Raw genomic sequence first — 14,122 nt, 5'->3', positions numbered from 1 at the left:
GGCCGGCACGGCACACGAGGGGGTGGGTGGCCAGCACCACGCCCGACCGCCTTTGTCTCCCCAGTGGCGATGTTTTACACAGCTGCACCAGGTACTCATTTGAGGCTGAGTCGACCGAGGGGAGATCCAGGGCCGGTTCAGATAATCGTCACCGGTGTTGGCCGTGAGTGGGAATCGAACTCGGATCGCCGCGTTTATAGCGCAGCGCGCTAACCGCTACACCACCGCTCCCCACTACACACACACACAGACACACACATACACACACATACACACATACATATACACACACATATACACACATACACACGCATACTCACGCATACTCACGTACACACACACGTACATACACACACGTACACACACATACACACACGTACACACGTGCACACACACATACACACGTATACACACACACACGTACACACACACACGTACACACACACACGTATACACACACATACACACACGTACACACGTGCACACACACATACACACGTATACACACACACACGTACACACACACACACACACGTACACACACGCACGTACACACACACACATACACACACGTACACACGTGCACACACACATACACACGTATACACACACACACACACGTACACACGTACACACACACACGTACACACACGCATGGCAAGCCCTGTGTTTGCAACGTCCGGATATCCGGGTGTGCACGAGCTGAGCCGGGAGCTGCGGGCTCGCTCCCGCACCCAGCGGCGTCGCGGTTCCCAGAGAGGGGGGGAGCGAGGGGGTGGGGGGAGGGTGGGGGAGGGGGGGAGGGTGGGGGAGGGGGGAGGGTGGGGGAGGTTGGTGGGGGGACGTCGGGGGGGGAGGGGGTGGGGGGAGATGGGGGGGGGAGGAGGAGAGGGTGGGGGGAGGTTGGGGGTGGGTTGGTGGGTGAGGGGGTGGGGGGACGTCGGGGGGGGAGGGGGTGGGGGGAGATGGGGGGGGGGAGGAGGAGAGGGTGGGGGGACGTCGGGGGGGGGGAGGGGGTGGGGGGAGATGGGGGGGGGACGTTGGGGGGGAGGTTGGACGTTGGGGGGGGAGGGAGGGGGTGGGGTGAGAGGGAGGGGGGGAGGGGTGGGGTGAGAGGGAGGGGGGGGGAGGAGGGGGTGGGGGATGTTGGGGGGGAGGGAGGGGGTGGAGTGAGAGGGAGCGGGGGAGCGGTGGGGGTGGGAGGAGGGGGTGGGGGGAGGGGTCGGGGTGGGGGGTTGGCAGTGCACCGGCGGATTGGCCTCGTCCTCGAGATGCGAGAAGAGGGACACTGAAGGAGGGAGGAGGACCACGAGCAAAGCAGCCCTCAGTGCCCGGCTGGCATTATGGACTGGCTCATGGGGTAGGTGTGTGTGTGGCGTGGTGTGTGTGTTGTGGTGTGTGTGTTGTGGTGTGTGTGTTGCGGTGTGTGTGTGTTGTGGTGTGTGTGTTGGGGTGTGTGTTGTGGTGTGTGTTGGGGTGTGTGTGTGTTGCGGTGTGTGTGTGTTGCGGTGTGTGTGTTGCGGTGTGTGTTGGGTGTGTGTGTGTTGCGGTGTGTGTGTGTTGTGGTGTGTGTGTTGTGGTGTGTGTGTTGACGGTTGTGTGTGTGTTGTGGTGTGTGTGGTTGTTGGATGTGTGTGTTTGCGGTGTGTGTGTGTTGTGGTGTGTGGTTGGGGTGTGTGTTGTCGGTGTGGTGGGGTGTGTGCTTGTGTTGCGGGTGTGGTTGCGGTGTGTGTTGGGGTCGTGGTTGGGGTGTGTGGGTTGCGGTGTGTTGTGGTGCGGTGTGTGTGTGCGTTGTGTGTTGTGTGTTGTGTTGCAGGTGTCGGTGTGTTGGTGTGATGTTCGGTGTTTTGTGTGTGTGGTTGCGGTGGTGTGTGTGTGTGCCGGTGTGTTGTGGTGTGTGCGCTGGGTGTGTGTGTGTTGCGGTGTGGTGTGTTGAAGGTGTGTGTGTTGTTGCGGGGTTGTCTTGTGTGTTGGGGTGTGGTGGGTGTTGCGGTGTGTGTGTGTTGAGGTGCTGTGTGTGTCTGTGTTGTGGGGTGTGTGTTGGTGTGTGCGGTTGTGGTGTGTGTTGCAGGTGTGGTTGTGTGTGTTTGCGGTGTGTGTGTGTGTTTGTGGTGTGTTGTTGGGGTGTGTGTGTGTTACGGGGTGTGTGTTGCGGTGTGTGTTACGGTGTGTGTGTGTTGGTGTGTGTGTGTTGGTGTGGTGTGTTGCGGTGTGTGTGTGTCGCGGTGTGTGTGTTGGTGTGTGTTGTGTGGTGTTGCGGTGTGTGTGTGTAGTGTGTGTGTGGGTGTGTGTGTCGCGGTGTGTGTGGTGTGGTGGTGTGTTGTGGTGGGGTGTGTGTGTTGGTGTGTGTGGGTGTGTGTGTGCGGTGTGTGTGTGTGTGGTGTGGTGTGTGTGTGTAGGGTGTGGTGTGTGTGTGGGTGTGTGTGTGTTGGTGTGTGTTGTGTGTGTGTTGCGGTGTGTGTGTGTAGGTGTGTGTGTGTGGTGTGTGTGTGTCGCGGTGTGTGTGTGTGTGCGGTGTGTGTGTAGTGTGTGTGTGTGCGGTGTGTGGTGTGGTGTGTGTTGTGTGTGTGTTGCGGTGTGTGTGTGTAGTGTGTGTGTGTGTGGTGTGTGTGTGTCGCGGTGTGTGTGTGTAGTGTGTGTGTGTGTGTGTTGCGGTGTGTGTGTGTAGTGTGTGTGTGTGGTGTGTGTGTGTCGCGGTGTGTGTGTGTCGCGGTGTGTGTGTGTAGTGTGTGTGTGTGTGTTGTGTGTGTGTTGCGGTGTGTGGTGTAGTGTGTGTGTGTGTGGTTGTGTGTGTGTCGCGGTGTGTGTGTGGTAGTGTGTGTGTGTGTGGTGTGTGTGTGTGTGTTGTGTGTGTTGCGGTGGTGTGTGTGTAGTGTGTGTGTGTGTGGTGTGTGTGTGTCGCGGTGTGTGTGTGTAGTGTGTGTGTGTGTGGTGTGTGTGTGTGTGTGTGTGTTTGCGGGTGTGTGTGTGTAGTGTGTGTGTGTGTGGTGTGTGTGTGTCGCGGTGTGTGTGTAGTGTGTGTGTGTGTGTTTGTGTGGTGTTGCGGTGTGTGTGTGTAGTGTGTGTGTGTGTGGTGTGGTGTGTCGCGGTGTGTGTGTGTTTGTGTGTGTGGTGTGTGTGTGTCGCGGTGTGTGTAGTGTGTGTGTGTGTGTTGCGGTGTGTGTGTGTAGTGTGTGTGTGTCGCGGTGTGTGTGTGTCGCGGTGTGTGTGTGTCGCGGTGTGTGTGTGTCGCGGTGTGTGTGTGTGTGGTGTGTGTGTGTTGCGGTGTGTGTGTGTGTGTTGCGGTGTGTGTGTGTTGGTGTGTGTTGCTGCTGCTGCTGCTGCGTGGCCGCGGTGCGAGCCACCGACTTCTCTTGCCTCTCCGCGAGTCGCCTTCGCGTCCACCACCACCACCACCACGTCTTGGCCCGAGTTTGTCGCCAAGGTCGACTTCACGGCACGGCACCCCCGACGTTTGGAACCCTTACAAGAGAGATGTTTTTTGTGTTTGCGCGAAGTTTTTTTTTTTTTACCGAAAAGCGCTCTCCGGCTTCTGTATTCGTTGCACCCCAAAAGCCGAAGAGCTTTCTTACTAAGTTGGGTAACAGCAGATTGTGTTTCTGCCTCGCTACAAAAGCAGTCATCCTCCGGGGAATACGGTCCACGAGGTTGTGACCGTTACCAAAATATCCGCTGGGGAGAGCGCGTGTGTGTGCGTGTGTGTGCGTGCGTGAGTCTGTATGGATGTGTGCGTGGGTTTGTGAGTCTGTATGGATGTGCGTGTGTGAGTCTGTATGGATGCGTGTGAGTCTGTATATATTTGGATGTGTGTGTGTGAGTCTGTATGGATGTGTGCGTGTGTGAGTCTGTATGGATGTGTGTGTGTGTGTGTCTGTATATATTTGGATGTGCGTGTGTGTGTGAGTATATATTTGGATGTGCGTGTGTGTGTGTGAGTATATATTTGGATGTGCGTGTGTGTGTGTGTGAGTCTGTATGGATGTGTGTGTGTGAGTCTGTATATATTTGGATGTGCGTGTGTGTGTGAGTATATATTTGGATGTGCGTGTGAGTGTGAGTCTGTATATATTTGGATGTGCGCTGTGTGCGTAAGTCAGGACGCGTTGTTGCAAAGACCCCCCCGTGCGCTGCGTTTTTGTGCCGTAGGTCGGTGCATAAGTTGCACACCCCATGCTTTCTATGCATTTCTGCGCTTCCCCCTCCCCCCTCTGACCACCCTGCACGGCAGTGTGATATATTTCAAGCTGCACTCCCTCCTAGAGTCCACACGAGACCCACCTCCCCACCTCCTTTGAGATGTATCCGTTCATTATCCCGGGCGCCTCGTGTTGACTGCGTCCGTCCGCCGAGCTACGCACGTGACGCTTGGCCCTGGCTTTCACGCGCAACGGGAGATTCGTCAAGCGACAACAACCCACGGCTGCCTGACGCTCACAGGCGTGATAATTGTTTTTTTGTACCCTTTTATCTGGCAACAAAACTGACACCTGTTTTACGAGGAGTCATGTTTGCATTGACCACAATACCTGCAGTCGGAATGCAAACAAAAAACATAACTCTGATAATGTATGCACTGTCCTTGAAATGGATTGGTCCACACCCGAGACAGCTTTCTTTAGAGCCTAGTCTCACATGGTGTTGGACCAGATGACGCCAAAAGGTGTCTTGTTGCAGCGTCAAGTTGACGCGTTCCAGTGGTGTCATTTTGGCCAATCTGTCGGACAAAAGGCGGTCGCTGCTTCGTGTGCTTCTGAGACCGTCTGGAACGCTCTTCCACCCGATACTGAATTAGCAAGCCACTGGGGCTGTGCACTTTTAAATCTAAATCGAAACAACAACAACATCAATTCTCTAGAACTGCTTTTTGTGTTGAGTCTGTTGTCCTTACCCCGCACCTCCCATTATCACGGTTGGCTACGTACGGCGCGAAAGAAGTTCAACGTACGTAATGTGATGCATGTTCAAGGCGATGTGCGCAATTGCATTTAAGCATGTATAGCGTACACGCTGTACAGCCGCTGCAGGGGCTATATATCATACCAAGTATCCGCATAGTTTCAGTAACCAGGGGTGAAAGTAACTCATAAGTTCGAGTCGCTGGCTACGAACACTCCGACTTGGTCTGGTCACACCTCGACAACCCAAACGGGCACGACGTCTGCTTCGTGACTCGCAAGGGTCGTCAATCTTGGGGCTTGCCAAGCCGTTGTTGGCGTGGTCCTGGCGAAGTATCCCAGGACATGGCACTGTTTGCTGACTCTCAACTCACTCCCCCTCGTACGATGCACGAGTTTTGCACCGCGCCTGCTGTTTACATCCGCGTCTGCTGTTGGCCAAACACCGCAAATGCAGCGCAACGTTCGATCAAGGGTCTTGAGATTCCGTGGGACGCGTTTCTCGTCAAAAACACATTCCTGCGGAGGGAGCTGGTAGAAACGTCGGGTTGCTCGGTCAATGGCCAGGGTCAACGGCGGCGTGGTGTATTCCGCAAATGTGCCCGACTGTGATGGCGGGCACAAGTTGGCGTGAGTAGGTTAAACGTTGAGTTTTATAAGGGCACCACGGGGTGACCAGCCCCTCCCACCCAGCCCCTCACCACCCAGCCCCACCCTCCCCACCCAGCCCCTCCCCACCCAGCCCCTCCCCACTCTCCCCTCCCCACCCAGCCCCTCCCTCCCCACCCAGCCCCTTCCTGCACGACGGACGGACACAATAATCCCGTGTGGGCTGGTGTAACCAGGAGGTGCCTACCAGTATAACAGCCGTGTGCGTGTTCCATATGAAGGCGCCTTGCTTATTGCGCCGTGTTTTATTTTTCGTTTAATTTGCGTCGCCACTCGTCGCGTCACGCGTCCGTGACGTGCGACGCGATTGGGAAACCACCGGAGCGATGCACTTTTTTAATTTATAGATTGAAGACGCATTTCTTTAGAACCGCGTTTGGTGTTTAGTGTGTTTTCCTTCCCCCGCACCTCCGATTAGCGCGGTTGGCTACGTACGGTGCGAAAGAAGTTCCACACACATACATTCAACATGCATGCGATCGTGTGGTTGCGGTGCACGCAACGGTCTCCATCGATAAGCAAAACAGGAAGAGCCAACAAGCCGCTCCGTACCAGCGCGCTTGAGTTTGATTGCGAACCCCCTCCCTCCCACCCTGCTTCCTCCACCCCTTGCTCCCTCCCCCCGCCCTCCCCCCACCCCGGCTCCCCCCACCCCTGCTCCCCCCACCCCCTGCTCCCCCCACCCCTTACTCCCTCCCACCCCCTGCTCCCCCCCATCTTCCTCCTCCTCCCCCCCGCCCTCCCCCCACCCCCTGCTCCCCCCCCCCATGTTCCCCTCACCCCCTGCTCCCCCGCCCTCCCCCACCCCCTGCTCCCCCCACCCCCTGCTTCCCCTCACCTTACCCCCACTCCCTGCTCCCCCCCGCCCCCTACTCCCCCCCGCCCCCTACTCCCCCCACCCCCTGCTCCCCCCCACTTCCCCCCACTTCCCCCCTACTCCTCCCCACCCCTGCTCCCCCCCGCCCTCCCCCCACCCTGCCCCCCCTGCCCTTCCCCCCACCCTGCCCCCCCCCACTCTCCCCCCCACCCCCTACTCCCCCCCTCCTCCCCCACATCTGCTCTTCCCCCTGCTCCTCCCAGCCCCCCCCAGCCCCTGCTCCGCACCCATCAGTGAAGACGCGTTGCGTGCAGGGGGCGAGCTGTGTTTGTGCGGCGCGCGGCACGCCCCGAGCCGAGCTGTGCACTCGTTTAAATATTCATTGCCCCGGGAAGGTCACGCGTTGGGGGAGCCAAGCGGTAAGAGGTTGCGTGTCGCTCCAGAGAGAGAGAGGGAGAGATGCAAGGCAATGTTACATATGCGCGTACACGTCTGAGATGAGTGTGCCATAAGACGCGCGTGTGTGAATATTACGGGGAGCAGTGAGTGGGTTAACGTTTACTGAACAACGATGCCAGGCATCTTTCTAAAGTTCATATGACGGTGCTTTTGCCAATACCGTTGGGTATAATCATCGGCATTTGTTCAACAAGCCTGATGTTCTCTGCGGATGAGACCCAGAAGGCCGAAACCAGTCCATGGGGTTGCTTGCTTAAACAAATGCTGCCGCTTGATAATAGTTGTCTGGAAGCCAAGAGCCTGATAGACTAAAACACGTGTTTTTTAATATGCACCCCCTAGGTAGACTCAGCCTACAATTAATACAGTAATGGTGTGCTATGGTCAAAATTATCGTCAGTGTGCTGTTTCAGCATTGACATCTGTTCACTAATAACACTTGTTCCATCAGTCTTAACCAGTCAAACATGGCGATTTGTATTTTCAACATTACGTAAATGCTATTAATGTATCAGCAACATGCAGATATTGAACAGTTTAAAAAGAATACCGTATGAACAACTAAGTTGATTGATTTCAACAACAAAATATTCCAACTATCCCCGTTGTCTGAAGGTTCGGTAAGCATTGAGTGCACGGCGAGTGATGTGGCCCCAATACTTGTCTGCTAAATTGTGTTCGGATTATCGGAGGTAACTCAGAACGCCACTTCAGCACCACGGCCAGCGACATCCCCATCGTTTCCAACTCGGGAGCACATTCCACACAGCACGTCACCTTATCGCTATTAATAGCAACTACAATTGACATACATTTACGCAATCCGCTGCTGGATGAAGGCCTTCTCACGCCGTGTCGGTTCTATGAGAGTTGCTGGACCACACCTCGACCACGTTGGATGAATGCTCGCTGGTAAACTAGGGCGCCGAACGCCGGTTCAAATCGGTTATAGCCAACAAAGACGGTCACTGCATCGCGCGCTCCTTCCGATGCGCTTCTGCGGCCGTCTGGAACGCTCTGCCTTCCGATATTCGGAAGCTACCGGAAGCTGTGCACTTGTACGTCTAGATTGAAAACGAATTTCTTTAGAACTGATTTTTGTGCTGAGTTTGTTATCCCCTCCCCCATCGCACCTCCGATTGGCACGGTTTGCTACGTACGGTGTGACAGAAGTTCAACATACATACATACCGTGGATTGAACTCACGTTTCCGGGTTCATAGTGACGCGTTCTTACCATTACCCAGCACTCCTCCTCCCCTCTTCCTTCCGTTTTATTATTAATCAAATCACAAGTCAGGATAGGCTCTCTCTCTTTCTCTCACACACACGCGCGAATATGTGGCAGCTTGTTTGCCCTTGGCCAGTGGTGAAAGTTCTACATTCCTATGATGGGTAGGAGGCTATGAATAGGACACCAATTGTTGACTCCCCATGAATTGATACTCGATGTCTGAAACAAGGAGTTCACTCCCGAATTGGATTCTACATTTGGTCCCAGTACATACTGCTGCAAGCCATACCTCATTATATTTTAATATGATCGCTTTTAAACACGTCTTGTGAATGGGGTGTTTTAACGGTTAGGTGTGATGGTTTGCTTAAACACATTCATGTGGAAATGTACAAATGTTAGTACTGTTAAATATACATCATTCTTATTGTTTAAGGATGTACCCATCTTAATCACTCATCTATTCTAATTACAGACATTACAATTCCTCTCCTGCAAAATGGGCGTCTTAATTTAACAAGTTGAGTTGCCAATCATAACCAGTGACGTTCTTTAAAAGGCCACTTGCGTTCTGAGATAGAGTTGGAGCATGCCTCGTGCATTAAACCCTGGAGTCCCAGCTACCTCGGTTCGATTCCCATCCACAGCTGTCATCAGCAGAACGCGGCATCGGAACAGGCCCTATCCCAAAACCCCTTCAGCAATCAGCAATGACCGGCATGGCGAAGTATGGCCAAACAACCACCATGACTGACATGGCACGGGGAGGCCTTCATCCAAAAGTGGATTGAGACAGTGCTGATATATTTTATTATTATTATTACAAGGGTATAACGTTGTCGCTTCAGTTTAATTTATTTTATACGAGGATCGTTCCGGCGTCACACAATCGAGCCTTCCATTTATGAGCTTACCAACACCAAGGTGTAAACAATGTCTGTTCAGCTACATGATACAATTTTTTTCATGTCCTTGGCTGCTATGTAGGCAGTTAACGCGAGTGGTGCTAAAACGTACGGCAGTGTTGCCAAAATTATAAAAGTGCCATTACAGGGACTCCTCTACTTACGAACGAGTGAGGTTACAGAAGTCTGATCGTAAGTCGATGTGTTCGTAAGTGCAACTTTACTCCCGTCGATTCCAAACATGTTGTAGGGCGTGTACACTAAACACGGGGAATGGATTAAAAAGTTGTATTATCTCCTGCAGATGTAGATGCCAGTAGTTCTTCATGTTCTGCAGATGTAGACGCCACCACCGCCGTCTATTGCGCAGCAGTTGAACTTACGACTCTCGGTTCAAACAGGCAACTGGACGTACGGACAGGTTTGTTCATATCTCTGAAAGTTTATAAGTCAAATGTTCGTAAATAGAGGAGTCCCTGTAAAGGAATACTATCCAACACATATAATAGTCTTAGGGTACTGCAGAAATTACTACGACTTAGTGATCTATAGAATCTTATAGAGATAGCTTACACTGGAATGCTCAGCTACTTTTATGTTTTTCTGCTTTAAAATTGTATGTATTACTGTCTTGAGAATGTTTCTACTGTCTCGCTCCAATTCCCATGTAGATTTCTAAAGTGGTAAAGATCATTAGTGAAAATGGTAAAGAAAATGGTAAAGATGATTGAAAATGGTGAAGATAAAATGGTAAATAAAATGGTAAAGATTGTTATTGTTAAACCCAAAAAGCTGTCACACAATACGGCACAATACAGATGTCACACAATACAGCTAGATGGCAAATAATTTGGTAACGGTTATTGAAAATGGTGAAGATAAAATGGTAAAGATCATTGTTACTAAAGCCAACCAACTGTCACACAATACAGCTAAATAGTAAAGAAACTGGTAAAGACTCTTGAAAATGGTAAAGATAAAATCGTCAAGATCGTTATTCTTAAACCCAACAAAGTATCACACAATGCAGCTCACAGCACAACACGACAACACAAAAGGGTAAATAAGCAAAAACTGTGATCTGTTGTGATGCAAATCTGCAGTTGCACATGGGTAGTGGGTGGAGCCTTATTAAAATAAACACCCACCTGAAATGGGCTCAAAACCATCGGAAACGAAATGATATAAAAACAAAGTACTTGAAAACCGCTGCATGAACTTTCTATATAAAGCACTGATATACACGAGAGGAAATGAAGGTGCACGCTTTTGACGCTTTGTGAATTTTATAAGCACGTGTTTACACTTCTCAAACGTGGCCGTTCCTGTAGGCCCGAACCGTCGTGTTGGCAGTGGCGGTCTGGGTGGGCTACTGATGATAGTGTGATTGTCGTCATCCTCATCATCATCATCAACCAGACGTGGCTACCACTCTCCCCACCCCCTCCCTCATTACTATGCAGCACAGTGCGTGTGTGCGCGATTCGCTAACAGCCTCGTGGTGCGCGTGTGACTCATCTCACGTCGATGTGGGAGGACGCGCGTCCTTCGAAGTGGCACACCGCCGTCTGGAAGGACGCCCGAAGCTTCTTGCTGACTGTCCACATTCCTCGCCCTCAAGCGAGAGAACACTTCGGGAGAGAGGCTTCGTTTCATTAGGATTGTGTTGGCGCTCTGGTCACGACGACGACGATGATGATGATGATAGTGATAATGATCATGGTGATTCTAGGCGATGGTAATGACCAGAGGTGGGACAAAGTCATTGTTATGCAAGTCCAAGTCGAGTCTCAAGTCATCAAATTCATGACTCGAGTCTGACTCGAGTCCAAGTCACATGACTCGAGTCCACACCTCAGAGGTGGGACAAAGTCATTGTTATGCAAGTCCAAGTCGAGTCTCAAGTCATCAAATTCATGACTCGAGTCTGACTCGAGTCCAAGTCACATGACTCGAGTCCACACCTCTGGTAATGACGCTATTTGATGTTTTGCCAACGTCTGTGAATCACGTGCGTTCATCAAGTGGCGTGATATATGCAAGAGAGAAGAATTCGGTCGGCAGTTGTGGTGGATCAATGTGTGGTGCATTGCATCGTGGCAGCTTTGGCCCTGTTCGGGTAACGTGCGTTCGTAAACGCATCAGAATCCCCCCCCCCCCTCTCTCTCCTTAACGCAGGGGTTATCTCTTAGCTTTTTTGTTGTTAAAGAATAATGTTTCATTTGGCATCATTATAATTCTATCATTCCCTTGTTTTAATCGGTACCGGATTATCCTAGGAGCAAAAGTAGCTACATATGCTACGGGTCCCGCACTTTCAAGGGCCCCGCGCTAAATGCTTTCAAGCTATCAATTCCGGTTCAGTGATTCTGCACTTGCTCTATTACTAAAGTACTATACCGCCTTCAACTTTTATGAACGATTGCTTGTTTAAGGTTAGCGATTTGTCGTATTATATTGCTGCATAGCAAATGAAAAAATACAATTACTTTACTATGCAAGTAAAAGAATGCGTGTTTTAATATATATATATTTTATTTAGGGACCCTTTATAACATATGCTACAGGCCCCTCACTAGCTTCATGCGGCACTGTTTGTAATCGAAATATATTTGACGGCTCGTTGTACCGGTGCTTGTGAGATTTTGTCGGGAAGAAAACAAAGTTGAGAATTGGAGAGGAGGAATCGGAATCGTGGAGAGAAAGTGCGGGTGGAGGAGGCAGGGGTTTGTGTCGTGTGGTGTCGTGGCAGGGTTTGACGAGTTGCGAAATATGCGTGGAGTGGGAGGATTCGTTTCGTGAAGTGCTATTGCACATAGGCACTTGAACGGACAGTGCACTGTCCTAATAATACTGCAAGACATATGCATAATTTATTTAACCTTGGACGACAAATTGAATTGCCAGTAATTGGTTTGGTCTTTTTATGGACTCGCCAAATATTGAAACCGTTATCTTTCGCGGCAATGCACTCAAATCCACGATCACGGCCCCGATGCTTGGCAGCCTTGGAGCCCTTCGTGAAGGACGAAAGGCCAAACGTTCATTTCTTCTAATGGTAGATTTTAAATAATTAAATTAGCGAACCATTCACTTATGCTGGAAATGTGTTTGTTATTGGTTCCACGTTCATTTAATGTATGTACTTTGCGTATTAATAAAATGTTTTGATATAAAACATTTAAACATTACTATGTATTAAATCTATGGTTAAAGAGTATAAAGCTGGTATGTCAATCTGTATATAATTTTCCATGCACTGTTTATGTAGTCGCGTGCATAGCTGCTGCATGAATCAGGTATCTTATTTAGTTATGTGCTGTCTATGTAGCTGTGTATACAGGGTATATGTCTGCTGTTAGAATCCGTGGACTACTGTGGAATTGTACTGTGGAAAATATTTTCTTTGCAAACTTGAGAGCTTTAAATTCAACACGAGGGTCAAGTTGGCTAAACTATAACTGCTTCACTCTCCGGCCTTGCCCCACATGCAGCTTGAATGTGTATTTGTTTGCCCATGTACGTCGCTCGAGCGTTGCGCTTGACTGGACGGGGGATGCACGTTGCACATCCACGCATCTCTGCAGTGCAAATGCGTGCAGGCTACGGCACTGCTGGGAATCGTCGAGTCTCTCCCTGCCTGCTGATCGTGGCTACAGTCCTTCATTAAAGCTGCCACGTAATCCACCGTGGGTGCCCGTCACCTTACCCTGCCCTTTCCGCTGCCTGTCGGTGGGAAAGAAGCTGTCCCACAGCTGCGTTCTGCTGCCGCCGAGGAGCGGGTTAAACCGAACTATATTTACATTGACTCATTTTGGTTTTTAATCGCCCCGTGTGTTTAAGTGTACCCTCTCAAGGTGACTCTATTACCGGTGCCGAATTTCATTAATTTTGGTGGCGTAATCCGTTTGAAAGTTATTTTTGGAAACTTTAGCGTGATCATGTTGGCCAAACAATTTGCGGGTTAAATGTTCGTGACTACATCACCGGGGGGAAATGTGTCGCTCTCTCATCAATCGCTGACGATAAGCAAGCTTCAGTCTTGGAAAGTGCCAGTCGGGTTGTTTGAAGGCTTCAGCGGTGGCCAATGGAGACGGGCACTGACGCCAAAGGAATCGTTGCAGTGTACTTTCTATGCTCCCACATGCACGCTTCAGTGCCTTCACCAACCGGCATCTACCCGCACTGGTGAAGTATGGTCAAATAATCCCCCACGATGTGCACATCGTAGGGGAGTCCATCGAACAGTGGATTGGCATAAGGGATATGCAGGGTACTGTAGGCGCATTCATTTTTTAAATAATCTTTTTTGTGTGTATCTGGTGCTCTTGACTGCGTGAAAGTCACGTGTAAAAGCATTCGATAAATACAAAATAATACTGCAAACGTACACATTCGCTTGTGTACACGCAAGTAGGTGCATGATAATAGAGCCGAGTAACTTTGTATTGAGTAATGCTATCTTTGGGCTGGAGTTTAAGCATGAAAGCTCTTGTTGGTAAATGCGCCCAGTGTCGCAAAAGCCCCGTTTCCTTGCGCAACCGTAACAAACGCACCATGCCAGGGCAATGTCAGCAAAACGCGTGCTCACAAAGCTGGCAGAGCGAGGAATGGGGTAGCTGAAGGCATGACGTGGATAGGGGCAACTCCACGCGCCGCGAGCGACGATTACCTTTCGGCAAAAAAGCCTGCATCTCTTAAAACGTGCGTGCGTTAGGGGGCTTTAATTGGAAAACACACGGCACATCATCATCATCACCGCATGGTGGCACGATGCGCCCGCGAGGAAGTCTGCCACTCTGGTCCTCGTGTCCTTGGGATTATTGTCTGCAGTACGTGAGCACGTGTTGTGTAATAACAATAATTACACTGGTCAACACACTTTTTCTGGCATAAGGTATTCCAATGGGTTTAAGGTAATTTTGGGGTGCTGATTCCAAATCTGGCATCAGTTTTTGTCTATCACATCAGGTTTTTTGAGATATCAAATATTGCATTTTCAATAAAAACTGCAGAAGAAAAATATTAAATAAATGTGGATATCTACATAAAATGATATTATAACACACTATCCTAAAAATACAGCACCATATTTTCACACTAAAGCAGTCATTGACTCGCAACAACTTGCAATCATAAGCGA

General features: G+C 50.6%; 1 protein-coding gene across 1 annotated transcript in view; it reads left to right on the top strand.

The window, feature by feature from the left end:
• The first annotated feature begins 1,241 nt into the window (after window positions 1-1,241).
• MOB2 (MOB kinase activator 2) overlaps window positions 1,242-14,122 on the top strand; it is a 53,406-nt gene continuing 40,525 nt past the window's right edge. Inside the window, exon 1 of the mRNA XM_061564397.1 lies at window positions 1,242-1,360. Coding sequence (XP_061420381.1) covers window positions 1,344-1,360 — 17 coding nt within the window. The 5' untranslated portion in view covers window positions 1,242-1,343. The remainder of the gene's footprint in view (window positions 1,361-14,122) is intronic.

The sequence above is a fragment of the Lethenteron reissneri genome, chromosome 33, assembly GCF_015708825.2.
Source record: "Lethenteron reissneri isolate LAM-NWPU_2019-01 chromosome 33, ASM1570882v1, whole genome shotgun sequence".
In the NCBI taxonomy this organism is placed as follows: domain Eukaryota; kingdom Metazoa; phylum Chordata; class Hyperoartia; order Petromyzontiformes; family Petromyzontidae; genus Lethenteron; species Lethenteron reissneri.
The sequence above is the reverse complement of the archived record's forward strand: the minus strand, read 5'-3'. Positions and strand labels throughout refer to the sequence as shown.